The sequence below is a fragment of the Cebidichthys violaceus genome, unplaced genomic scaffold (genome assembly GCF_023349555.1).
Source record: "Cebidichthys violaceus isolate CVI_PGR_0920_01 unplaced genomic scaffold, fCebVio1.0.p SCAF_4, whole genome shotgun sequence".
NCBI lineage: Eukaryota > Metazoa > Chordata > Actinopteri > Perciformes > Stichaeidae > Cebidichthys > Cebidichthys violaceus.
Genome location: NW_027176594.1, coordinates 3,615,248 through 3,640,766, shown reverse-complemented (window position 1 = coordinate 3,640,766; position 25,519 = coordinate 3,615,248). Strand labels below are relative to the sequence as shown.

Genomic DNA, 25,519 nt, shown 5'->3' with positions numbered 1-25,519 from the left:
CTGTTCCTGTTACACTCACACACACACACACACACACACACACACACACACACACACACACACACACACACACACACACACACACACACACACACACACACACACACACACACACACACACACACACACACACACACACACACACAGTGTAAAACAGTCACATCACAAGGTGTTACAAAACAAAATCTTGTTTTATTCTCCATCTACCATGTAGGAAATATGTTACATAAATGGGATGTACATGAAAAATAAAAAACAAAGAAATATCCCATTCATACATATAGTATGTATTTAGGTAGTGAGATCCATTCATGCACTGCAAATGATCTCTCTCTCTCTCTCTCTCACACCCCCCCCCCTCTGGTAGGGCTAGACTTGACCCGTCTGTGCCTCTCGTATATTACATTTAAGCCAATCCTATTTTTTCTGAACAATAAATACCTGGTGATCTTTGAAAAGGTCCATTAACTGAAACATGACAATAGAAACGTTAATTAAGTGAGTACTGTGAGTTTTTCCTCCTTCCCACCTGTTATTAACAATTTATGTTGCTTATTTAATCTATTGTCCAAGTGGCAACTCTAATGCCTTATCTTCACAGCAGAAGTGTTATTAAAAGACCTTCTGGGGTTTTTCAAAGATCACAGGGTATTTCTATTTCACGAAACTTTATGAGCACTGTGGCTCAAATGTAATCAAATGTGGAAATGGAGAGAACTTGGGGCTATAGGTTGGACTTGGATCAGTTGGGCTTTTTCTTCCCGGGACATGAATCTCACAGCTCTTCAGACCAGACCATTTCATCAAACAGTGCCTCTAGCTGCAGCATCTGAGGACTGTTTGGAAAGAGCTTCTTTCAATAAGCAAAGCCAGCAGCTGATGACCACAATGAGCAATGGCAGCAACCTTTAGGGTTCAAGCTGGACTTTTCCTATTGCTGGGTTCACACAGTGCTGTATATTTATGTTATTAAGATATCATTCACCCTCATCACTGTGTCTCAGCCTTCAGGTATCCTTCAACACCTCACCTTCCTCCATGTAATCTGAATTATGTTTTCACTTCACTGTCAAGATAATGATAAAAGACTTATAAAACATTTTAAAATGATGCTGGTATGCCAGTGCCTCGCACCACGGATTTGAAATGAGATCAAGAACACAGTGGTGTTACACCAAGACGTGGTTATCTGTCGGCTACATGCTTGAATGGTGAGTGTACACAGAGCATATTGAAGAAAAGAAAAGTCACATAAAAAAAAAAGATACATCATCCAAACTTTTCTGGCTTGGAATCCACTTCAAAATAAATACTTTTGTCTTTACAATCAGGCACCAGCTTATCTTAGTGCTTCAAAGTAACAATATCAAGACAAACAGCTTCATACTAAAACTTCCAAACTTTTTACCCGTGTCTAAAAGGTAAAGTCGCCTCTGTGACCAGACTGTAACTCTGTGTCACTGCAGCCATGCCTGAAGGCTAATAACTCACTTTAAACAAAATCCTTTGCAGAGCAATTTAGAGATTTCAACAATGTGTTAATGTGATTATGAGTCGGCAGAAATACACGGGGCACGGACGCGATGCGTCACATAGGCGAGGCGGAGACGGCTTGTTTTTCCGTCTAGCGCGTGGTTGTGTGACAGCTTCACCATGCGCACTTTGAGTTTTGCCAGTTATATATTGCAGTTAATTATTAACTGGTGCTGAATTAACTGGATTGTTTTAACTACAGGTTCATGAAAAACACATTTGATTTGATTGATTTATTGTAATGTGAAATGTCGGAGTGTCTACGGTACAATGAGGTATTTATTTAAACTATTTTTAAACTGATGTACTTGATTTTTAAGCAACTCTAAGTAGTTTTTGGGCAGGGTCCGTCACAGCAGACGTGTGGCGCCCCGGCTGTGATCCGTGTATTTCGGCCATTACCTGCAGGTCGATTTTAGCAAAAAGATCTGAGATTCTTCATAAAAACTTAGTTTCAAAAATGTGAAGTTTTGTTCTTTCTTAAAAACAACTCTGTACACATATAAGCTTGTGCTTTTGAACACATACTCGCACAGTCCAGCTGTCGTGTTCCTTAGATCACACAGCGACCCATGTCGCACTATTCCACATGTGCAGTTTTTGTTTCTCTCTTCGCGCTCTGCCCCAGATCTCCCAATCGTCGTCACAACCAAGACCCGTCCTCGGAGTCTACTTGGTTCACGAGGTACCGACTGGACCAGATGGAAGCATCTGAAGGGACCTCTGACGCTTTGTAGTAACAGCTTTATGCCTTGGCTGGTTTTGTCAGTAATAAATAAATAAATACTTCAGGGGTATGTCAGGTCTGAGCTCATGCTCAATGACCCGTGTCTGATCCCTGAACCTTGCTGTTGAGCCAGGACACGCTGACTGGTGGTTTTATGTGGCATTCATTCAGTCTATTCGGTTGCCACAGATGGTGAAGCGGTCTATTTCCAGCAAATCTTTCTTGGGCGTTCGGTGTTCAAGTCTGTCCCCTTCCAGTCCCGTGTTGGCGTTGATGATTTTGTCCTCGTCGTCCTCGTCTGGCGTGGTCAGGAATGTGTCCGAGTCGCTCTTGGGGAGCGGTGGGGCGGAGCTCTCTGCCGTGTTGGCAGGCGGAGAACTGTCTGCTGCCAGTGATGTTTCTCCTTTGTCGGTCGTGGGTTCTAAGAGAGAGAAAGTGGTAGATATTATTACAAGAAGCAGGAGGAACATCCATCTATCAAATACATACAAAGTACAACCATAGTACAGCTTACCAACTGTAACTAGTCACGGCCAGACTGACAAGCTTTGATTTTCTCTGCATGCTAAAGCGGTGTACAAAGAGGGATATTAAGCCTTCAAATAGCTTGAAAACAAGCCGACACTGAAGTACTGTGATAAAGAAACAGCAGCATATCTGGATCATCAACTGGTGAAGATGATGACTTTTCCAGGGATGTGCAGCTTCAGCCTCAGACTTTCAGCTCCATATCATCAATGCAGTCATCAAGTGCATGCTAAAGACCAACTTAACAGGTCAGCTGGAAACAATAAAAACATTCAGAGATAGCGTTTTCAGCGTAGCCATCTGTCTTGTCGGCTACGCTGTGTGTAGCATTATTGCCCAAGTAAGACAAGAAGGTCTTCTCTTATAACTACGAGGGTGGCATTTTGGATCTACTAAATGTTGTATTTAGCCGTTTAGCAACATAGAGATGGAAAAAGTGCCACCTTGCTGTGTTGAGGTGGGAACGTGTTTGGTGCGGTGAGCTCTGGAGTTTGCCCGGCTAGAGACAACGGAGGGTGGAGGGTCGAAGAGCTTCTCTTCCATGTTGGCCTCTTTGACAAACACACAAGACGTCCCCAGCAGAACGATACTGTTGAGCACCTTCAGAGTGATCATCCTGCTCACAAACACACACACAAAAACTACATAAGAAACACCCAAAACACTGCAAATGTGTTCAAAACTTGGAAAAGAGCGCTTGACATTTACCCCAGGTAAAACAGCAGCACACACATAAAGGAGAGCGAACCCTGGATCTTCACTGAGCTGGTTACTACTCTGATCAACTGAAGAAAAGAAACACAAACAAATCATCAGATAAGTGATCAATAAACATTAGAACACACAATATCAATAGGAGATTTTCTCAAGCAGTGACTGACCAGCAGAGCTAGAGGAAGGGGGATGAAGCCCATTCTTCTGGATACTGAGTCACTGTAGTCTGTGTAAGCCTGGAGACACATTTAAAACATCAACAACCAACACGCTTCTTCTTCCACAACCAATGCATTAGTCATTACATAACAATACTTAATCAAATTAGGAAAGACGAGAGGACATTACCTCAATATTGTAAATATCAGTCTCTGTTTGGCATTCAGGCTCTAAACAAAAGTTACTAATATCCTTCTGTTCACACAGTGATGATTATACCCTCAGTAGCTCTGCTTGTATTTAGACATTGTGGGTACATTTGCTTAAATGTTATTTTTCAGATATTTAAGTCACCTGCAAGACTATAACAGACATTCCCGTCCCTATAATGCTATAAACGATGTCGTCTGTGAGAGCTCAATGCACTGCAACTTAAGAAATCACGAGACATTTGAGAATTAACACAAGCACAGGTGTTTTTGTCCTCTTGCAATTGTTTTACAATTGAATTGCTAGATTACAAAGTCAAGATACATACGTATCCATAACGCTCACCCGTAGTTAAGAATTTCTAAAACGTTTACGACCTGTGACTTAATTTGACCCGTGCAATTAGAGAAAGTGCAGATAATCTCATTTTAATTAATTTACATATGACATGTGTCCTTTTACATTCTCTTTCAGGAGAATGCCGCACCAGAGTTCGGTTATATAAGAATGACAATATACAGTATTAAAAACCAAACACATTATTTTCACAAAGTACAGTGCATAAGACAAGTATGAATCCCTTTCCCGTGTCCCCAGCAGGCGACCCTACATTGGATCCTGAGCCCAAGTTTAACAAACAGATTCTAGTTTGGAGACAAATCTATTATTTGAACTCATTTTACTCACGTTTTTCTGTCGACTGCTGACGAGGTCAAAGGCAAGGCTGGCTCTGTATTCTCCGTATACCTGGAAAGGACACGATCGGTATCACAGTTATTGATATTGTTGAAATGTCAGGAGTATCTGATTATGTTTATCACGTATTTGTTAATATATAGGGAAGGTACAGTATGAATAGTGGCAGGAAATAAGTCAAATTTAATTTTGATAAAGCCGGCGTAAAAAGCCAAAAGCCCAAATGTGCATAAAATGATTAAAGTGAGCGAGCATGGATACACAAGAGCTTGAACGCTCGGTGAGTGTGAGTGAGGTTGATGTGATTGATTTCACACTTTAGAGATAAAAGGGTTAATCCCTTCTTGTGGTGTTGGTTTCCATTACATAACCAAAGTTACAACTCATTGAAGGAAATCAAATAGGAAGAGAACACAAGAGGGAAGGAGGTGGGATGGAAAAGTCAAGAGAAAACGTCTGCACTGACTGACGGAGTCCTTCTGATACTACAGCGTCTCTGGTGGGTGAGAACGAGGAGAACAAGAGAGAACAAACCACCAGGTTGTAAAACACAAAACACACCTGGTGTAAGTCAGTGGAGTGGAACAGAATAGAGTCAAGTCTATGGAGATTAAACATTCACTACTTTGACAAGTAGATGAACAAGGTCATCTTAACCTTAATGGGTCCACTGACTAGATTTTTCCTGAGCTTTCGACTGCATTTCACTGTCTTTGTCAGCGGATAGATTTTTGCTCAGTGTCAAGCAACCACATCCAAAACTGACCAGTGTCATTGTTGGATATCGCTACAAATGCCAGAAATCTAACTTTTTCAGGGTCACATAGAGAGTGTGGTGCCACTTTGTCATATTAACTTTTTTGTGGAATATTGTTATTTATTAATGACAATAGTGTGGCTTTGAATGTACCGTCAACATGGTACTGATACAGTACATGGCATGCCTGGCTATCAGCTAAAAGCCTGTCAGTACAAAATGGGAAAAAAAAGCCCATTAACTGGGCGAACTCCATCCACCGATGAGGACCGTAAGACGGACCTATAATAACATTAATATAAATGTGCTCTTTTTGGTCGACATGTCTTTCAAAACAACAGTATTGCTCCCTTAGCTGTTACACTTACATGTAACCACAACCTGAAGGATAAACTGTGAAAGTATGCATGTAAAGAGGGACTGTTGGAGAAAAATAACTTTTAGAATGATCAGTTCTTATTGTTTAATAAACAAGGCTCCGTGAAGTCTGTGGCTACTGTGTGAACTCTCTTCACACTTGCTATCTCAGATGTTCCTCGTTTAGCAGTTACTGTGACCTTCTGTAAGGGGCGATTGTAAATCTTACTAAACGTCAAGATGACATTTGCTTTTGCGAAAGGGGAGAAGAACGAGTTCAAGACATGCCACGTAGCTTTATGCAAATGATTCTGTGCAAACGCACTTGTGTGTTCCGAAGTATAAATATCAGACTCAGAGACAGACCTCTGAGCAGCCTTGATACATGACTTGTATGTGTTTCAACTCTGTCTCCTTCTTGCAAGAATAAATGTCACATCGGCTTCGAGTGAATTTCTCTAACAGGGACTCACATCAGCACTGATGTCATTGAATTTGGTGATGAAGGCGTGCTTCACAACGTCCACGGCCACCTCTGAGGCTATCACCATGATGACATCAGGAAACAGCACCCACAAGTGGTCTAAAAACAACGATAGAAGCAGGTTGGTGTCAATATAACATTAGTTATACATGACTGCTGAGCCACACTCAGAAGCGTGATGTAACGTCGGTCATATAGATAAAGCAGCGGTGTATATTTCAGTAATGCTACATTATATCTGCGCTGCGTTAAGGTACCAGGGTTCCATGAGAACTGCTCCATGTTTCTCAGACAGACGATGAGCAGGAGGATGTAGTTGGTGAACCTCTCTTTTATGTCTGTGGGGGAAAAAAAATAAAAAATCAATCCTGGATTAACCTACTTTGAACTCACTGCAGCTGAGCTCGATTCCATAAATTTACCTTGTACCAAGTTCAAGGGCTGAGTTACAAAATATCCAGACCGCTGATTTTGCGGCACATATTGTTTTGAGGTATCATTCAACACTAACCACTGTTGGACATCTGGAAGAGGTTGTTCTTTTCAAACTTCTTGAACACGCTTCCTTTGATTTCCACAAACTGCCACAGAAAAAAAACAAAATATCACGTCTGAGCTCATGCAGCACGTTCTTTTAAGCGAGTTCAATGTTTCCATGTGCATTATACTCACGTTGTTTGACATCATGATGGTGAGCAGGGACTTGTTGTGGGAGTTGAACGCTACGTTTAGAGTGGTGGCCTGAACCATGATGAGGATGGCATGGAGAACTAGACACAAACACGCTGAGGAAAACATTACGCTGAGGGCTACAGTAAAGAAAATCATGCTATAATGTCCACTATAATGCACGTTCAAATAGTCTGAAGTAAAGCTGTGTGACGTTGCAACATATGATTACATTATTGATTCTTCAGCAAATTCATTTCAATAAACTGACTCGATGTTTTGTCAATAAGATGCACCACGCAAGTGAAAAATGCCTCTCAAGGCCCAAGTTGACAGCTTTAAATGTCTTACGTTGTCCAACCAATAGTCTAAAACTTAAAGATGTTTGATTTACTATCACAGAAGAAAAGAACAGTAAAAAGAAAAAGACTTAATTAACCCATAATTCTTTTCATCTAAACTAAGAAGATCATCTGCCAGTTTACAGTCACATACACTGACAAAATAACATTTTCCTGTCATCCCAGACTGACAAATTCTCATGCATGTACTACTACATATCTGTATGCATGTGGGGGAATACACGTGTAGATAGGTCTCTCTCAGTGAGGATACAGACGTAGAGCACAGCCATGAGGAAGTGAGGAATCACGCCTATGTGCGCTCTCTTCTTCTCCTTGGGTTCGGTGGCCGTCCAGTACAGAGCGTCCAGGATGTCCTGACCAAATGATGAGAACAGGCGGTCCGCCACCTGACGACACAACAGGGGGAAGGCCGAGAGGAGGCAAGAGAGCGAATGAGTTGGTGGCTCACTGTACAGTACATTCAAGAGCTATACACTTTATTGTTGCAGTATCATCCGTGTGTGTACCTCTAACATGTTGTATATGATGTACAGCTTGATGACAGACTGTCCCCTGATAAGGTGGTACATCATGGAGTAATCCACGTAGCTCATCATGGAGTAACACAGCACCATGATGAAGCCTTTCAGCACATCACACACCTGAGCTGGCTGGAGCAGGCGGGAGCCACTGAAACACACACAGAAACTAAATTACACACGGAAGAAAAGTTCACAGAAGAAGTCTGGACAGGAAAAAGAAGAACAGAACAGGTTATCATCAGTTTGAACAAAATCAGAAAGAGCTCTACTGCCCCCAAGAGGTTAAGAACAGCATTGCACCGATCACTTCTGTTTACAAAAGTTGATATTAACGAGAGAAGGTATTTACCAAATCTGTGTGTAGTAATACCGGACCGCAACTAACCATTACTTTCTTATATAACTTTTTTTTAAATGTACTAGTAAATATTTGGTCAATAATATTAACAGTCCAAAATTCAAAGATATTCAATTTACAGTGTTATCAAAATAGAGAAAAAAGGAGCCTATCCTCACATTTGAGAAAGTGAAAACCAGAGTTTTTTGCTTGATAAATGAAATGATCTCTACATGACTCAATCATCAACATGTTTGTTAATTTTCAATTGATCATCAAAAAAGTAATAGACTATTACCTTTGATTGACAAGCACTGGTTTGTACAGATGCACAGACACGTTCAGACGAAGAGTAAACTTTTCCTTTCGAGCTCAAATATTCAGTCGATCAACTGAAGATTAATATGCAACTTTTTTTGTGATCTCTTAATAGTTTAAGTAGTTCTTTAATGCCTAACATTTGATGGTTCCATATGAGGATTTGCAGCTTGATCTTGTAGCACATTATATGAAACTAAATATCGTCATGCTGGTTTTGTTGTAATGAACATTTTTTTTTTTGTATTTTCTGATGTTTTTAAGACACAATAATTCAAAGAAATTAGGCAGAATTAATAAAAGTTGCAATCTCCCTTTATGACTTTCACAGAGGAAGGCCATATTAGGTCTTTGTTGAAAGACCTAATTGGGGTGTATAATCAACTCTATGAGAGGTTTAATGTGGCCAATGATCAATTCAAGAAATGGATTTTAAAATTGCATCCCTAATACACAAATATATACTTCACCTGAGGCCACAGCAAGGCAACGTGAGGAGCCGTAAAAGGGCCAGAATCACCCTGAGGGGCAGCAGGGTGAACACGTAGAGAAAGGCATCCAGACAGAGGAAGAAGCCGAATGTCATCAACTAAAGAGAGAGAGAAGGAGAATATTCATTTATCTGTGACTTGTACAAAGAAATCTCTCAGTAAATTGTTGGTGTGTTTACCTTCTCCAGCTCTTTGGGGATGCGGAGGCAGGTGTAGACCCTCTCTCTGCGCTCGGTGTATTTGGCCTCGTTGTGTTCCAGGAAGTATCCTCTGGTCAGCTCAGTGGTTATAAATCTGACCAGAGACAAGTCTAGAGACAGAATTGGGAAAAAAGGCAAAGCATTAAAAACACACACACACACACACACACACACACACACACACACACGCTACCTTCTAAGGGAACTTCACATACCAATGATGTCTCACACCTTAGTGATAAAACATTACTACAACCCCAGAACGCTTTGATGACTTCATTCACAGGTTAACAGCAGGTGCCTGTATTTTCACTGCAAACAAAAGGAGAGTCCTTTGCGAATAATGAACCATATGAATTTGCATTGATAAAAAATATCTTCACTATATGACCAGACATATTACATTACATTACAGTCATTTAGCAGATGCTTTTATCCAAAGCGTCTAATTTTGGGGTTTTGCTCAAGGACACATTGACACGAGACTAGTGCAGGAGCCGGGGATCGAACCGCCAACCCTCTAATTGAAAGGCGGCCCTGCTATCCACTTAGCCATGGTCAACCCCACATATGTGGAAGAACAAACATTACACCCATATGTTATTGCTGAACATCTCATTCAAAATCATAAACCTGCTGCTGTAACAGCCTTCACTACACGTTTTCCAAGGAATTTTTGATCCAGACTCATGCTGGCTGATAAGTTGGCTCACAGTTGAGGTTGAAATTCATCCCCAACTTGTTGAATGAGGCTCAAGTTCTTCTACACCAAACATTTCGTTATGGGCTTCACTTTGTCCATTGTTGGGTTGAAACGGCGAACATTAAGTTGGAAGAACACTATTGTCTAAAACATGATTGTGTCCTGCAGCATTAAAATTTCCATTTAGGGGCACAGCATCAATCGTATCAAAATGTACTAGTCTGGGATTACTACTGAGCCTGTGAAAACAGTTGTACTATAATGTTTTTATGGCACTGAAGGAGCTTTCTCCTCTCTGGTTATTATGTCAGGTTGGGTCTCAATTCTAAACTCTTGAGCCAGAATATGTGGGTGTTTACCAAGGAAGAAAGGTCTAATTTAAAAACTATATCAAGTTGAATTATGGAAAGAGTAGATATCAAAATTTTTCCCAAAGCTTGACACATAGTAGACGGTAAAGAAAGTCAGGATATGTCAGCCCCCTAATGCATCAATAAGCACAGCAGGAAAAGCAAAGGCATAAATATTCAAAGGAATGTTCAAAATGTTTGATTTAAATTGCCTATTTTGACCGGTCTCTTTGATTCAGTCCCTTTTAACCTTTATGGAAGTGCAAGACTGAATCATCGAAGTGCTTTAGTGAGAACCAAAAAGCCGAGTCAACCATGACAAGCAGCCCCGGGCCAAAAGAACACAATGTGAAGATAGGTGTCCACATACTTTAGTCCGTAACATTTAACGTTACCCACTCAGCAGCACTTCTGAATGCGCCTGTGCAGAGACACAGAGACACAGCACGTCTTTCTTTGACAGAGAAGCAAAACTGGCCTATTTCACTCGTGCGTGTTTACATGCAGCAGTGATGTCGGGTAATAATTTGCATGAATAAAACAAATTAGCCACAAAACGTAACTTAAACATTACTCAAAGTGCAAACTTGGAGCAGCGCCCAAAGCTGCAGAGACTCAGTAACGTTAACCGTTAACTGATTGATATTGTAACTGCGTACTCACGCAACAGATAACCACGTATAGAGTGCAGTAATGATATCAAACCAAACACTGGTTTGTCAGCAACGTTGAATAAAAAAATAAAAAAAACAATCCTTCCAGCAGCTAGCTAGCGCTGTCAAACTGTGGGCTGTAACAACGAGGCTAGCTCTCACCTGACAGGTTGCGTTTCTTGCCCTTACTGCCGCCATTTTTATCGTTAAACCCCAACGTCTCTGTGACTCCGTCTTTCTCCTCGTTCTTCTCTGTTTGAGCAGCCTTCCCGCCTCCCTCCTTGTCCTCCTTCTCCTTCTCCTTCTCCTTCTCCTGCTCCTCTCCCAGACCTGACGACAGCGAGTCCGCCATCTTCGCCAAACGGTCTCATCTGATGAAGTGAGCGACTGACATCTGCGTCACACGCTCTGACGTCATTACGTCTACTACACGGTGGTACAACCAGAGCCGTATAAAGAAGACAGTCACGTCAACGTTGACTTCAGATAGTTCCTGGAAGTACTTGGCGGGCAATTTGAATGCGTAGATATTGGTAGAAATCGGTACAGAGAGACAGAACTGGTAGTCAATAAATGAATTGATTTACAATATTCATATAGAGCAACGACATATGTAGTGAGATCAAGTTTGTGTTTTTTTAAAGTAGAATTTGCTTATATTTGAGGATTAGTAAGTGTAACAGCTATGTTACCTACCTTGTTGACATATTTTAGGCTAAAGTGCCCTTGTTTAAAGAAACAGTGCGTGAAATTTAGTGTCATCTAACAACCTGCCCCTCCGTTTAACCCTCCCTTTCCAAGCATGTTGGAGAACTACAGTGGTCTTTAGGGATAGGTATCTTTAGATTTTATTAATACAAGGAGCTACTCTAATCAATACTCTGTTCTTTTCATGACTAAATAATTGATTTTAAAAACAGATAAGTTCAGAACAGGATTAGACGTTGTTATTCATAGTGTATATGTAACTAAATTTTGTTTCTAGAGCAGTAACAGTAGTGTTTACAATAGCAAAGTCTTGAGTCATTAATATCTTACTGGAAACAAATCAAAAATGTCAATAAAATAAATAACATTCCTGAGTGACGTTTATGAATGATAATAATCAATAATTAAGAACATAGACATAGTGTGTGATTCCTCCTGTCCTCTGTCCTCCTGGCTGTTTTGTCTCAGCCAGCAGAGACGTTTATAAGAACAAGCTCAGATGAACAGACTACAGACAACTTTTGTTTTATCTTGATAGTAAAAAGAAAATGCTTTTGGCCGAGCTTTCATGCGGTGCTTATGTAAACATAGATGGGATAGGTGGACAAGAGATTGCGGACAGAGCTGATTAAATTAGGGTTTTGCTTCCATTTACATGTACATGCTTGTTGAACAGATGTATTGATTAAGTATTGGCTTTTTATTTGCCAATGTTTTAATAGTCAGTAGTCTGCTCTGTATGCTGACTGAGTTCAGTGTGTTTGTACATGTTTGTGGAGGAGCTCTGCCACGACAGAGAGAGCCAATGATATATTCGCTGCAGCGTCATAATAAATTACACCAAAACATTTAGAAAAAGGACAATATCAATATAGAAGCACTCCATTATGAATAATAACATTACAGTAACAAAGATAAAGTACCAACATATACAATATAACAAAAATATCAATATAAAAGCACTCCATTATAAAAAATAACATTACAATAACATAGATAAAGTACCAACATATACAATATAACAAAAATATCAATATAAAAGCACTCCATTATAAATAATAACATTACAATAACAAGATAAAGTACCAAAATATATAATATAACATAACATTAACATGATAAAGTAAAATATGCAATATAGCAGAACAATATAAAAGGATTCCATTCTAAACGATAACACAACAACAACAAAATAAAAGTACAAAAATATCCTTCGTGAGTAATGTATGATGAAGTGCCGTTTATAGCTGCATGCCCTTTCAATGGAGAAAATGTAATTCAGTCACATATAAACTGCCCTGTAGTTAGAAAACCTTTTAATTGTTTTCGCTCCTGCCCCATAGACTGCCTGAGTCCACCACTGCTCGATATAGTGCTGGAGTAAATGAAGCCCACTTCATTACTTTATTAATTGCAGATAACCCTTAATGAATAAGTGGATTGTGCAAGAATGAGAGATGCTAGGACTATAAACCCGAGTCTGAACTCATTGGCCCCTCTGTGTTTCACACTCTGACCCGACCTTTAGGGTGTTACAGAGCACCCCATTAACTACGCTTGCATGATCTTATTAACACCAATCGTGATACATTTCCAGACTGCAAAGGTTAATTCGTCCGCTGATTAAAGAGGAGAGTGTTCAGAGGGAGGGACTCAGGAGCACTGGGCAGGGATAGAGTTTCTCCCGGTAACGGATCTCTTTGACCACCATAGATTCGGTTTCTCCTCCTCTGTGGACTCGCATAACAAATACACGCGACATTTTACTCAGAGAAAAAACAATTTACCCGATTATGTTTAATTTCCCTTTTTTTTTTTTTTTTTACAAACTATAGAATAAACTCATGGTGATCGCTGAGTGCGCTGCGCGGTCGCTGCCCGGCGTCGTGTTACCTTCCTCGGGGCACCATGGGCTCGTGAGATGCCTTCGCTGTGGAAACGGATAACCTTCTCGGTGGCCTCGGTGCTCTGTATCGGCTCGGTGGTGCTCCTGGTCGTGGCCTTGTCCACGGAGCGGTGGGTCACCGGACGGATCCTGTGTAAAACCGGGGCGGAGATAGTGAACGCGTCCCACCCGGAGCTGGAGCAGTTCATCGGGGACATTTACTACGGCTTGTTCCAGGGAGGAAAGACCAAGAAGTGTGGGCTCGGCAACAGGCGCTCCAAAATATACAGTAAGATCAGATACTGCTCTCTTAATTTAGTATAGTACTAGATAGACTACACACAAAGTGTTCAATATTAAATTAATACAAACTATTATTGAATAAAGACATTTATTTCTTTAAAAAATAAAGATCAAATATGTAATATTATGAAATACCATGAAATAATGCAGTCTAATATGTACATTTATTATTCAAAGTGGATTGTTTCATTAGATTCTCATTACCTACCAGACAGACTATTCTTCCTGAGGTCACATGAGTGTTTTTAACAGTGACAATTACACAACATCTAATATGATGATATTATCACATTTATTAACCAACAAAGCAAACTTGCAACCTCTTTTAAGAGCAAACAAGTCCTGGAGATCACAAAGCTTTCAAAGACACCATATATCAGGCTGCATTTTGGGAAAATGTGTACAAATTGATGCACAAGACATGTTGCATAGGTCTATTTGATGAAATAGCGCAGCAATAAAAAACACAGTCTTTGGTTGAGTATTTAATTAAATGTAAACATATAACTTATAGAATATTATACTGTCAGACAGTAGAATAACATGCTTTTTTTCCAGCCTTAAAGCTACTTAAGGGAGAACTGTACTGTATATTTGGGCTTATCTCACCAATACCCACTAGTTCTTAAATTAGAATTGAGTTGTCATGAGTTCATTACATCTTTTGATATAATTAATTATTATTACATGTGTTTTAAAAGGCGTCTTTTAAATAAATGTTGGTCATTTTTGCTTGAAATAAACTCCATATAAACAATATTGCAAACCACATGCTCTCTTTTTTTATTCATAGAATAAGAAACAAACATTACAATGCACATTACTACCGCCAGCACATGTACTGCAAACATCCAGAGATAGTTTTGCTAGTTAGTGAGTTTATTGACTTAAACATCATAATAAACATATAAAATTATATAACATCTTCACATAAGCTCCAAAGCTGCATCCATATTTTGTTTCATTCTGCAATGTTTTTTTCATCTGTGCTTCTTCTCGGTCCAGTTTTCCCAAAGCTTGTGCGGACGTTGAATGGCGGCCTTCACATGATGGTGATCCTGTTCCTGCTGGTGGCTGTGGGTTTCTCACTGGTCAGTCTGTCTTTCTGCATATACAATGCACGCAAAGTTCCCTACCAGAGCATCAAAGGGCACAAAGGCCTCTACCTGTGGAACTTCATTGCCGGTGTGTGAGGCAACTTTTACTCTTTCCCTCAGAATCTCCCTCAATTGTTGATGTTTTTTTTCTTTGCTGGCTTCACTTCCTGCATGGTGCTTCTGAACTTCACCTCTCTATTTTTCTTCCAGCTCTTTTCGGTGCCCTGGGCGTGCTGTGTTTCCTGGCAGCTGTGAGGCACCACAGTCTGACCGAGCGGGTAGCCAATCATCGGGAGAACCTCTTCGTGCTGGTTGTTCTGGACGACAGCCTGGACTGGTCCTTCTGGCTGGGTGTGGCCAGCATTGTGACTCACTTTGCCGTCTGTGGAGTGGTTGCCATGAGTCGGATCAAACTGCCGAAACCGGAGATCAAGAAACCTGAAGAACCCACCGTCTCTGCTCTGGACCTGCTCTACTGAAGGACCAACCAAGGAGCATTTACATCATTACATCACCGGTGGTTGACTGGAGGAAACCACAATGACTGACAGCAGAGTGAAACCAGCACTGTGCCAGTGCCAAGAGTCCTGCATCCCAAACGTACCCTTTGCAGTCTGGACATCTTGTGCTGGATATATTCTGTCTATAGCTGCAAAATGTAAATACATTATTATTGTTTTCATTATATGTATAGAATGTCATTAACTGATCTGTTTTTCAGTCACTTTATGTTTCACTTAAAGTCTCAAGACTTTGTTTGAGATTTTAAGTTTTTTTTATAGTAATTATTCTTGATCCCTGATAGAAAGTGTACAGCTATGCATGAATAATTATTTTTTTTCACAGGGAGTTGTGGGCTTATGTATGTAGAGTATACAATCTTCCATAAATAGAATAAGATTCCTAATTATCAATTGATTCTATTCCATTTTATTTACTTTATCTTGGTCATAAAAAGTCCCTCACATCTGGAGAAGTCAGCTGTTACAAAGAAAAAAGTCACTCTGGCCATTATTTAAAAAGTTTGTATTACATTTAATAGATTGGTTATAATTTCCTGGACATTAACACACTAATATTTACACAAGACATCAATTAAATAATTATAGTTGAAGTACCGTTTGTGTTTTGTTGTTGTTATTATCTCCTAATGACCTGAAGCTTTTCTCTTTTATTTGCTCTCTACAGTAATATCATAATATCTAAACTTATTTAGGATTTCCTTATAATATATAATATACGTTATGATGTCAGTGAATCTACAGTATGATGTCAGTGAAAAAGAAACATCAAGTGACACCTTTGTCTCTTGGAAGAAATAATTGTCTAGCTAAACAGTGTTCAAATTCATTTTAAGTATGAGATTTAAATGATGTGACATTTGGAATCTGAATTAGACAGAATACATGCACACTGCTAATTACTAATTACTGCTAGGAAGTTAATTTATTCCAGAGGATCAATACGTTTTATATTAATCTATAAATAGACATTATCATTTACGTATTGATTATATGTTGTATTATTAATCTGATTGTAAAGTTGTCAGACAAGAAAAAAGTAACCTACAATATTTCCCTCTATAATGTGGTGGAGTAAAAGTATAAAGTAGCAGAAAATGGAAGTAAGTATTAAGTATAGTACTTGAGTAAATTTACTTAGTTACTTTCCATTAGTGGTTAACTATTTGTCTCTTTAGTTTTTAGGCTGCAGCTGATTCAAAGCCTCCTGCAGATTCTCACTGCTGCCGCATGTGGCGACAAATGACCACCTTAGTCGCTTTTTGGTGACGTGTGAAAAACGCGACGGTGTCAGGTCGCTCGACTATTTGCACATGTATGCGACCTCTACATCTCTGAGTTAATAGTTTGTTTAGGGGTTTTTACATGTACAACAGATGACAATGCTTCTTTTGAGGAGAACCGTGCAGACGGCGGTGCGGACAAAATACTGCAGGTCATTTTCTGCGTCACAGACTCACCTGAACGAGAGAAAAGTAAGTAGCCGTTAGCTGTTAGCCGGTGTTACGGTTTAACTAGGGACCCTGTTAACTGGCGACCTTCAGCCGAATGCGTCTGTTGTTGTCGTAGTTACGGCATCTGTTGTAAATAGGCAGATAACACGTAGCTGTCCTCGTGAATGCCGCATTGATTAGTTTTGCATTACGGTGTCAAACCTTCTCATTTACAGTCTTTGGTCAAAACATACCGGATTCCACGTTGGAGAGTCTTTTGAGAAAACGAGTCCACTCGAGTTTGAAACGTCGCGTGTTGTTTGTGTTGAAACAGGAAGAGAGCACGTTGCTCTTCCTTTGAAATAATAGAGTTGGTAAAAAAAAACACATAAACGTCTTTGGAGCCTGTTTTGTTCAAACATTTGTCACGTAGAATAACTCTGATACTGCTATATATATATATATATATATATATATATATATATATATATATATATATATATATATATATATATATATAAATTTAAATAAATCATATTTTTGGGATTCGAACACATATTGTCTGAGGGGAAAACAAGTCTGTAGTCAGAAGCACTGCCACTACACCACCATCAACGTAATGTATCGTCTTGGAGACTAAATTTTAACAACGTACAACACAGTCAGCGGTCGCTCCTCAGACCAGAGGACACCAGATCAACTTGTGACCACACTGCGTGTTTACCGTGGAGCACTCTGTCCTGTACTTCAGAGCAGAGCCACATAGTATCACAATATGTAATATGGTGGGCACAGAAGAAGAAACCGAGCCAAGGTTTAGAGAGAGGCCATCAGCTTTCCACACAATATACAGTTTTAAGGACAACCATTCAACCTGGTCAATAAGTTGGACACAAATAGTCCCATCATGTATTACATAGTGTGATGCTATGTGAGTCAAATTAAATTTGATTATGTATTTTACTTATTAAATTCAAATGAACTCAACTGTTTGACATATCTGTGTTCTTGGCTGGTTAAATTCTTCATTTTATGACTTTTCTTGTTTGCTCTGATGCGTTATGTCCACATTGTGTATTTTCACCTCATGACAACATCACAAACATTTGTCTCATTAATTTGCAGCGACACAAAGACGTTTTGAATTGTCTGATTTTAATAAGGCGCCCATTTGTTTCGGAAACCAGCTATATCCTTAACATGCCTCTGAAGTACAGGACAGAGTGCTCCACGGTAAACACGCAGTGTGGTCACAAGTTGATCTAGTGTCCTTTGCTCTAAAGAGCGACCGCTGACTGTGTAGTACGTTCTTTAAGTTTAGTCAAAGACGTTTATGTGTTGTTGTTTTTTTTTACCAACTTTATTATTTCAAAGGAAAAGCAACGTGCTCTCTTCCTGTTTCAACACAAACAACACGCTTCAAACTCGATTGGACTCGTTTTCTCAAAAGACTCTCCAACGTGGAATCCGGTATGTTTTGACCAAAGACTGTAAATGAGAAGGTTTGACACTGTAATGCAAAACTAATCAATGCGGCATTCACGAGGACAGCTACGTGTTATCTGCCTATTTACAACAGCTGCCGTAACTACGACAACAACAGACGCATTCGGCTGAAGGTCGCCAGTTAACAGGGTCCCTAGTTAAACCGTAACACCGGTAGCCTGTCAAACATTGAGCTGACAGTTTGTTACATCAGTGACTCTCAACAGCACTTCACACTGGATCTCAGAGGTTTTAACACTTTAAGATAATTTATATATATATATATATATATATATGTGTGTGTGTGTGTGTGTGTGTGTGTGTGTGTGTGTGTGTGTGTGTGTGTGTGTTTGGATAGTGTATTTATTTATAAGAGCATCAGTGTATGTTTGTGTGGGTGTGTTTGAGAGTGTCAACAACTGTTTATGTACAAGTTACTAACAGTCATCAGCCACTCAGTCTTTAATTAGCTTCAAATATGCATTTCACAGCACATTTCAAACATAATGAATTCAAAGTGCTTTACATTGAAATAGTCAAAGAAAAGCATGAGCATGTCGTTTAAAAACCAGAGACAAAATAATGAAGTTTGAAATAAAGAGCAATGTGAATTTACAATTTAGATTTAATGAAATAAGGTAAACAAATTAAAAACAATTGGCTGGACCAGAAACACAATTACAGTGCAGTATTTATTAATAAGTTGCCCCTAATGTAACAAAGGAAATACAAATGCAGCAGAGAAACCAGTCAATCAAACAATCAAAGGTGCATGAGAACAACAGAGTTTTTAATTTAGGTTTTAAAGTGGTTAAAGTTTGAGATCAGCATAGTAGCTAAAAGCAGCAGTTTTGTTCTGACTCAAAATACTACAGCTGACTGACATCTAAAACTGTATTTGATGTGAAGAGTTGCATCCAAGATTTACATGGCATACATGTAGAGTTTAGAATCGAAAAAAAAAAAAAAAAATGCATTTAATCCGAGTTGTGAAGGTGTCAGATATGATAGCTCATTGCAGAACAGTAGCACAGCTAGTCGGTGTCATCCGTGAGGTTTGTGGTGAAACTGACCAGGAGGGCACACTCCTCTGACTACTGGTGACAATCCTCTGACGCCTAGCGGCACTGCCCTGACTAGTAGTAGCAATCATCTGACACCTAGCAGCACCCGGCTGACGCCTAGCGGCACTACTCTGACTACTGGCGACACTCCTGTGACTAGTGGTGACACTGGCAGCTTGTGGCACCTATGACACCTACATATAAGCAGAGGAAGAGTGAAGATATTACATATTTTTTTTTAAAAGTATTCGAACATTTTGGCATAACCACTTGTCAGGGTCATTTGGCACTCTGTAGATGCTTGGATGTCACGAAAAAGTGAAAAACAAACTAAAAATAGTGAAAAATGTATTAGTTATTGATTATTGCAGCTGATAATCTTTGGCTGTTAAGGCCTAATAATAGCCTTCAAAACAGCCTAAATCATGACGTTGATTTAGATTGACTTAAATCATAGATTGACTTATTCGGACTTTTACTGAGTTACATTTCCAATCCGATTTCAATGGAGGCTGTTTATGTTCAGGGGTTTACGATCTACGTGTTAGAAAACAAGTTTTTTCTCCAGTTAATTAGAATCTACATTGATGATAAAACTGATTTATGGCAGCTGACCTATCGTAACAACAATGGGTGTTCTCAGGAAATGTGGCTGAGCTCGGCAGCTTATTGACGGCCGTGTGGCGAACGAGTGTCACTCGCTTGCCACAGTTGTGGCACCTGACTGACGCTTGCCGCTGAAGTGCCACTGACTAGTCACTGAGGTGCCACAGTCCTGACGCCTGACTGGCGCTTGCCACAGACTAGCCACTGCGGTGCCAGTGCCACAAGGAGGATCTCGGCCTTGCACAAGAACTTTGAGCTAACAACAGCCTGATAACCAATAAATAAAATAGGCGCAGTGCTCACGTTGATTGAGTCGCCATAATAACACAAACGAAGGGGTTACAAGCATGCACAGTTGTTCATTTTTGTTATGAGGACGAGAGCTATTGATGTGTTAACTGACAGAATTATAGATTGATCGGTTTGTGGGTTCCTTTTCCTTTGTTCATGTGTGTCTGCAGGGTCTGGTGCTGGGAGTGTTTGAGAAGGAGGGAGAGGAGGGCGGCCTTCATCTCACTGAAGCAGCTGCAGGTTTTGACCAAAATCTTTCTGGGAAACTTTCTGAACTTCTGAAAATGTGAGTCTGTGATATCTGTGAGTTGTCAGTACACGTCTTGTTCTGTGATGATAACAATAACAGTCTTTTACAACGGTCCTGCACATAATCCACTCTTCATAAAAGTTATTATCAGTTTTTAATGTAACTCTTTTTAGGGAGTTGTTGATTTGAAGCAACTTAATTATCAGAAAAGTGTTATCAGTATTGATATCGACTAATGCTGTTCTAATTAAACTGATGGTATTTAGGCAGTAATGGAGATCTAAAATGATCACTGTTTATTAGTAATTGTCATTCTGAAATTGTAATAACATACTTTTATAAACTGTATATAAAGATGCATGATTAAAATGTACACAGGCCTACAAATAATAACCATGAATTTTAGTAGAAGTTCCACCCAGAGAGATGCACAGATTTAACCTCACTGATAAATTGAAAAAGAACATATTAACAAAATAATTTACGTTCAGAGATACTTTACTGTCATCCATCTGTAAACAGTGCAGGCAGTACACAGAGGAACAATATTGTGTTTACCTGGTCAGAACAAAACAATGAATGACTAAACATAAGGCGCACACCGTAAAATGGGACTACAAACTGCATTTTGGTTTGCAACCCTGTTAGTGAAACCTTGCAAAAACAAAATACAAAACGAGGTACAAGTACACACATAACAGGCAGGGCAAATGGTAGAAATATATGAATATAAGTAATGTAAACAAGACCGACAAAAACCTGGATACCACATTAACACCGTGTCTCTGTCTAATCTGTTGCATAGTTGGTTAATAATCTGGTTTTGTTTTGCTCTCTCCAGCTCTGGACCGGCCCTCAAGAAAGGCAAAAGTAGAATATTTTATGGAATCGACAAGGTAACAAGAAGTGGCATTAGAATAAGACAAACCCGGTCTCTTGACAACGTCGGAGTAATTCCATCTTGCCTGTGTCTTCTCCAGGACTTCCCGTGTGTCGCAGTAGTCGGGCTGGGTAAGACCAGTGCAGGTGTGTGTGGATCAGAAAACTGGGACACCAGCAAAGAGAACATCAGACAGGCAGTGTCAGGTAAGACACATGTCTCTGCTCGTCTTCGTACGGGCAAATATTTCCATTTCGTCCAATGTAATGGACAATAAAGTTGTCTTTTCTTATCTTACTGGAGTTACTACCTGGCTGATATCTGTGTATTTGTCTGTGCATGTTCAGTTGGCTGCCGGCTGCTTCAGGACCTGGAGGTGAACCATGTGGAGGTGGACGGCTGCGGTGATGCCCAATCAGCAGCAGAAGGCGCCGCTCTGGGTTTGTTCCATTATGACCTACTCAAATCCAAGAAGAAGACCAAAGTAACCACACAGCTTCATGGAAGGTAGACTAACAAATGAGCTGTAGCACAAAGCCGGGGTGTTTGACACATTATTACAGATGTGCGCAGCGTCATGCTAACGTATATATATATATATATATGTGTTTGTTCTTAGTTCCGACTCGGCCGGGTGGCAGAAAGGAGTCATGTATGCAGATGGCCAAAACCTCGCACGGCTACTCATGGAAGCTCCCGCCAATCACATCACTCCTACTGCTTTTGCCAACACCATCGAAGAGAAATTAGCGCTGCATGCTGAACGAGTCACAATAAATAAGAGGTCTGTAACTCATTCATCATTACTGTAGTGTCCCAATTATGTCAGTGCTCAGAAAACAACAACAAAGCATGCAGACATGTGAAATACAGAATATTATTTTGATTTGTTGCATTGTTGAAGGGCGTCTCAGACGTGTGTGCTCTTTAATCGAGCTAAGGCAATTTGGGACACGAAAATGAACGGCTTCTTATAGTGCTGCCAGATGTTGAACAATATTTGACTGAAGGAGACTGTGATCGGCCTTTTTTTTGCTCTTTAGAGACCAAGTGATTATCAACCAGAAAACAATGTAACAATTGTATAAACAATTCTTGATAACTGTTCAGTTGAAATATTCTATCTCTGAAAACAAGGTCTTCTCTGATTATTGGTCCTTTTTTTGCACTGTCTAATAGTCCCTGTGTTTCTGTAGATCTCAGGCCTGGATAGAGCAGCAACAGATGGGAGCGTTTCTCAGTGTGTCTAAAGGCTCAGAGGAGCCCCCTGTCTTCCTGGAGCTACATTACAACGGTTCCCCAGACAGCAAGCAGGCCCCACTGCTCTTAGTGGGCAAGGGCATCACCTTTGATAGGTAAACCATAATACTACACACTCAAGCCCATTAACTCATATATATATAAAAAAAAAAAAAAAAAACTTTACAAAGCTTGCATTAATGCCGTTTTGGCTCCTCCTTGGTAGCGGTGGTATTTCTCTGAAGCCGTCTCCTTCTATGGATGCGATGAGAGCTGATATGGGGGGAGCTGCCACCGTGTGTGCGTCTATCGTCACAGCAGCAGCTCTGAAACTACCGGTCAACATTATTGGTAAATGTTTTGACTATATGGATCCTTCAACTTCATTATTTTCTACCATAGATTGTAAATTAGAGAATCTATAAATCCATAAAACCCCACGATTGACTTAAAAAAAACGTTTTTATAACTTTGAATCACCGCATGTACTTATTATTGGTATTGTAATGATTACTTGACAACAAATCTCTGAACCTGACTGTTTCCGCTGGTTGCAATAAATCAGGTCTGGCTCCCCTGTGTGAGAACATGCCCAGTGGAAAAGCTACTAAACCCGGTGATGTTGTCACGGCCAAAAATGGAAAAACAATCCAGGTGGGTGGAACGAACCGTTACGTGAGTGTGATACGTTTGTGCACTTATATGTGTGTGTATACAGATGGACAGGTTTTATTGTTGTTTTGTACAGGTTGATAATACAGATGCAGAGGGCCGACTGGTTCTCGCTGACGCACTGTGTTACGGACACACTTTCAACCCCAGAGCCATCGTTAATGTTGCTACGCTAACAGGTAGGGTTTTTTACAGTGGGTTTATTTACACAGTGACATTTTTTAATCTTTACATCATATTTACATCATGTTATGAGACTGATTTTTAACTTTCGTTTTGTACAATTCAAACCAACGTTGATTGCTTTCAATTGATCTTTTGCTGCGGACCAAACAATCGGACTGAGACCACCTAAAAAGTTTGTTCTCAAGGAAAAAACTTTTATAATAGTATACAATATTATTATATATAATATAATGCAGGAATTTTCCGTGCTAAATCTTAAGAAAGTAAGAAGGCGTTTAAACAGGTGTGTTGGAGGTGTTCGCTTCTCCAAGCTAAGGTGCGTTTACAGTAGTATAACCGCAACGTCCCCAGTTCAAATCTCACTGGGGACCTTTGATAAATAACAGTCCCTTCCCTCTCTCTCCTTATCCCCTGTCTATATCCTGCCGCAAAAAGAAAAATCTTTAAAAAAGGTGTGTTGTAGTCTCTGTGTAATTTGGCCTTTCCTCTTTAAAAGGTAAAGAAAACTGTATCAATCCCCAAAGTATCTCTAACCCCTCAAATTACGGTACAGGATGCCTCTTTTTCATCCTGTTTCAACCTGTCACCGTGTTCTTATTCATGACATATGAGGTCCAGTTGTAGTCTCAATCATTAGTGCTTATAATCAGCTATTTCTTTGTGACACCAGAGAAGATAAATTTACACATGAGGTACAGGACCGTGCTGCATGACTTGGCGTCACTCACTGGAATGTGACCTCACCACATGGTCGCTGTGTAGCACTAATGATGCAGGATGACAATAAGTCAGCGTGAACATTTTGGGGACCAACTGAAGTGAACTACAAGTTCTGATAATACAATATGCAAATATAATTTGTAAGTTTTAAACTGTGGCTTCTTTTGTCTCCAAGGTGCGATGGATGTAGCTCTTGGCTCAGCTGCAACTGGAGTGTTTACAAACTCTGACTGGCTCTGGCAGCAGCTGCACAAGGTACTGTGTATGCACAATAAACATACTCGCAACCTCTCAGTCCATCAGCTCCTGTGTTGACTAATGGTGTGCGTGTGTGTGTGTGTGTCTGTGTGCGTGTGCGTGTTTGCAGGCTAGTGTTGTGACAGGTGACAGAGTGTGGCGGATGCCTCTGTTCCAGCACTACACCAGACAGGTGACTGACAGCCAGCTGGCTGACCTCAACAACATCGGCAAGTACAGCCGGTACGTATCTCGCTACACTAAGTGAGTGCCTGAGGATATCAGAGGAGTCCAGATTCTTCATTCATGTATCACCGAACTGGATAATATGACCATATTAGAGTGTTGAACACTGACACGAATCTGGATGTTTTGGTTCTTCAAAACTGGTTTAAAAATCATCTCATGATGATTTTTTATTTTAGTTGAGAACAGGACCCAGGAGTATTCCCATGGCTTTATTTACCTGAATCTCACCGTGTGTCTTGGGTCATCTTTCCAGTTCCGGCGGTGCATGCACAGCAGCTGCATTCCTGAGAGAGTTCGTCACAGCTCCTCATTGGGCCCATCTGGACATCGCAGGTGTGATGAGCAACAAAGATGAAGTTCCCTACCTGAGAAAGGGCATGTCTGGAAGACCAACACGTACACTGGTGGAGTTTGCTGCCGGATTGGCCCACAGTGGCTGAGAGATTGACACAAATAGCAGATCGGACACAAGACTCTCTGACTGTGAGCTGCTTCTATTCAACCCTGATCTCTCAGCAATGGCCAGGTTTAGAAGTCGAAAATGGACAATATCGTATCCATTGAAGAGCTCAGAAAATGTTGGCAGGGATTCATAGCTGTATTTTTTTTTTTTTTTTTTTTTTTAAACCAATGCATCAATGTAAGAGGCCACAATGTAATACAGGTTCAGTAGATCCCCACACTGTTGTGATTTCAGCTAAAAACAACTGAAACTTTATAGTTCTTATCATTTATATGTCGTAGAAAATAAAATATACTGAATTATGTGTGTGACACATTTGTAATCTCTACAGCTCTTTAGTCGACGCACAGTGCCTCACACCCAAACATTACACCCTTATATGATTTTTTTTTTTAACACCGCATTTCAGAATCATGGGCATTCATGTGCTGCTGTAACTGCATCCACTCTTCTGAGAA

The 25,519-nt window shown here is 40.1% G+C and overlaps 3 protein-coding genes across 3 annotated transcripts; 2 read left to right on the top strand and 1 right to left on the bottom strand.

The window, feature by feature from the left end:
- Positions 1–172: 172 nt before the first annotated feature.
- tapt1b (transmembrane anterior posterior transformation 1b) lies at positions 173–11,154 on the bottom strand. Its single transcript, XM_068727123.1, has 14 exons — positions 10,935–11,154; positions 9,046–9,176; positions 8,846–8,964; positions 7,706–7,868; positions 7,450–7,585; positions 6,838–6,935; positions 6,677–6,746; positions 6,423–6,503; positions 6,155–6,264; positions 4,559–4,618; positions 3,670–3,738; positions 3,497–3,573; positions 3,232–3,404; positions 173–2,681 (listed from the first exon to the last, which is right to left on the bottom strand). Exons 1-14 carry the CDS (start codon positions 11,122–11,124, stop codon positions 2,428–2,430), a joined length of 1,731 nt encoding a protein of 576 aa, XP_068583224.1. The 5' UTR covers positions 11,125–11,154; the 3' UTR covers positions 173–2,427.
- A 1,986-nt stretch (positions 11,155–13,140) lies between these two features.
- clrn2 (clarin 2) lies at positions 13,141–15,842 on the top strand. The gene is made up of 3 exons (XM_068727311.1): positions 13,141–13,654; positions 14,674–14,853; positions 14,976–15,842. The coding sequence occupies exons 1-3, from the start codon at positions 13,402–13,404 to the stop codon at positions 15,242–15,244; spliced, it is 702 nt and encodes a 233-aa protein (XP_068583412.1). The 5' UTR covers positions 13,141–13,401; the 3' UTR covers positions 15,245–15,842.
- A 732-nt stretch (positions 15,843–16,574) lies between these two features.
- Positions 16,575–25,365, top strand: lap3 (leucine aminopeptidase 3). Its single transcript, XM_068727001.1, has 13 exons — positions 16,575–16,761; positions 20,336–20,451; positions 21,257–21,311; positions 21,396–21,501; positions 21,643–21,802; positions 21,915–22,079; positions 22,492–22,650; positions 22,761–22,885; positions 23,100–23,188; positions 23,283–23,385; positions 24,288–24,367; positions 24,480–24,592; positions 24,852–25,365. The coding sequence occupies exons 1-13, from the start codon at positions 16,663–16,665 to the stop codon at positions 25,036–25,038; spliced, it is 1,557 nt and encodes a 518-aa protein (XP_068583102.1). The 5' UTR covers positions 16,575–16,662; the 3' UTR covers positions 25,039–25,365.
- Positions 25,366–25,519: the final 154 nt, after the last annotated feature.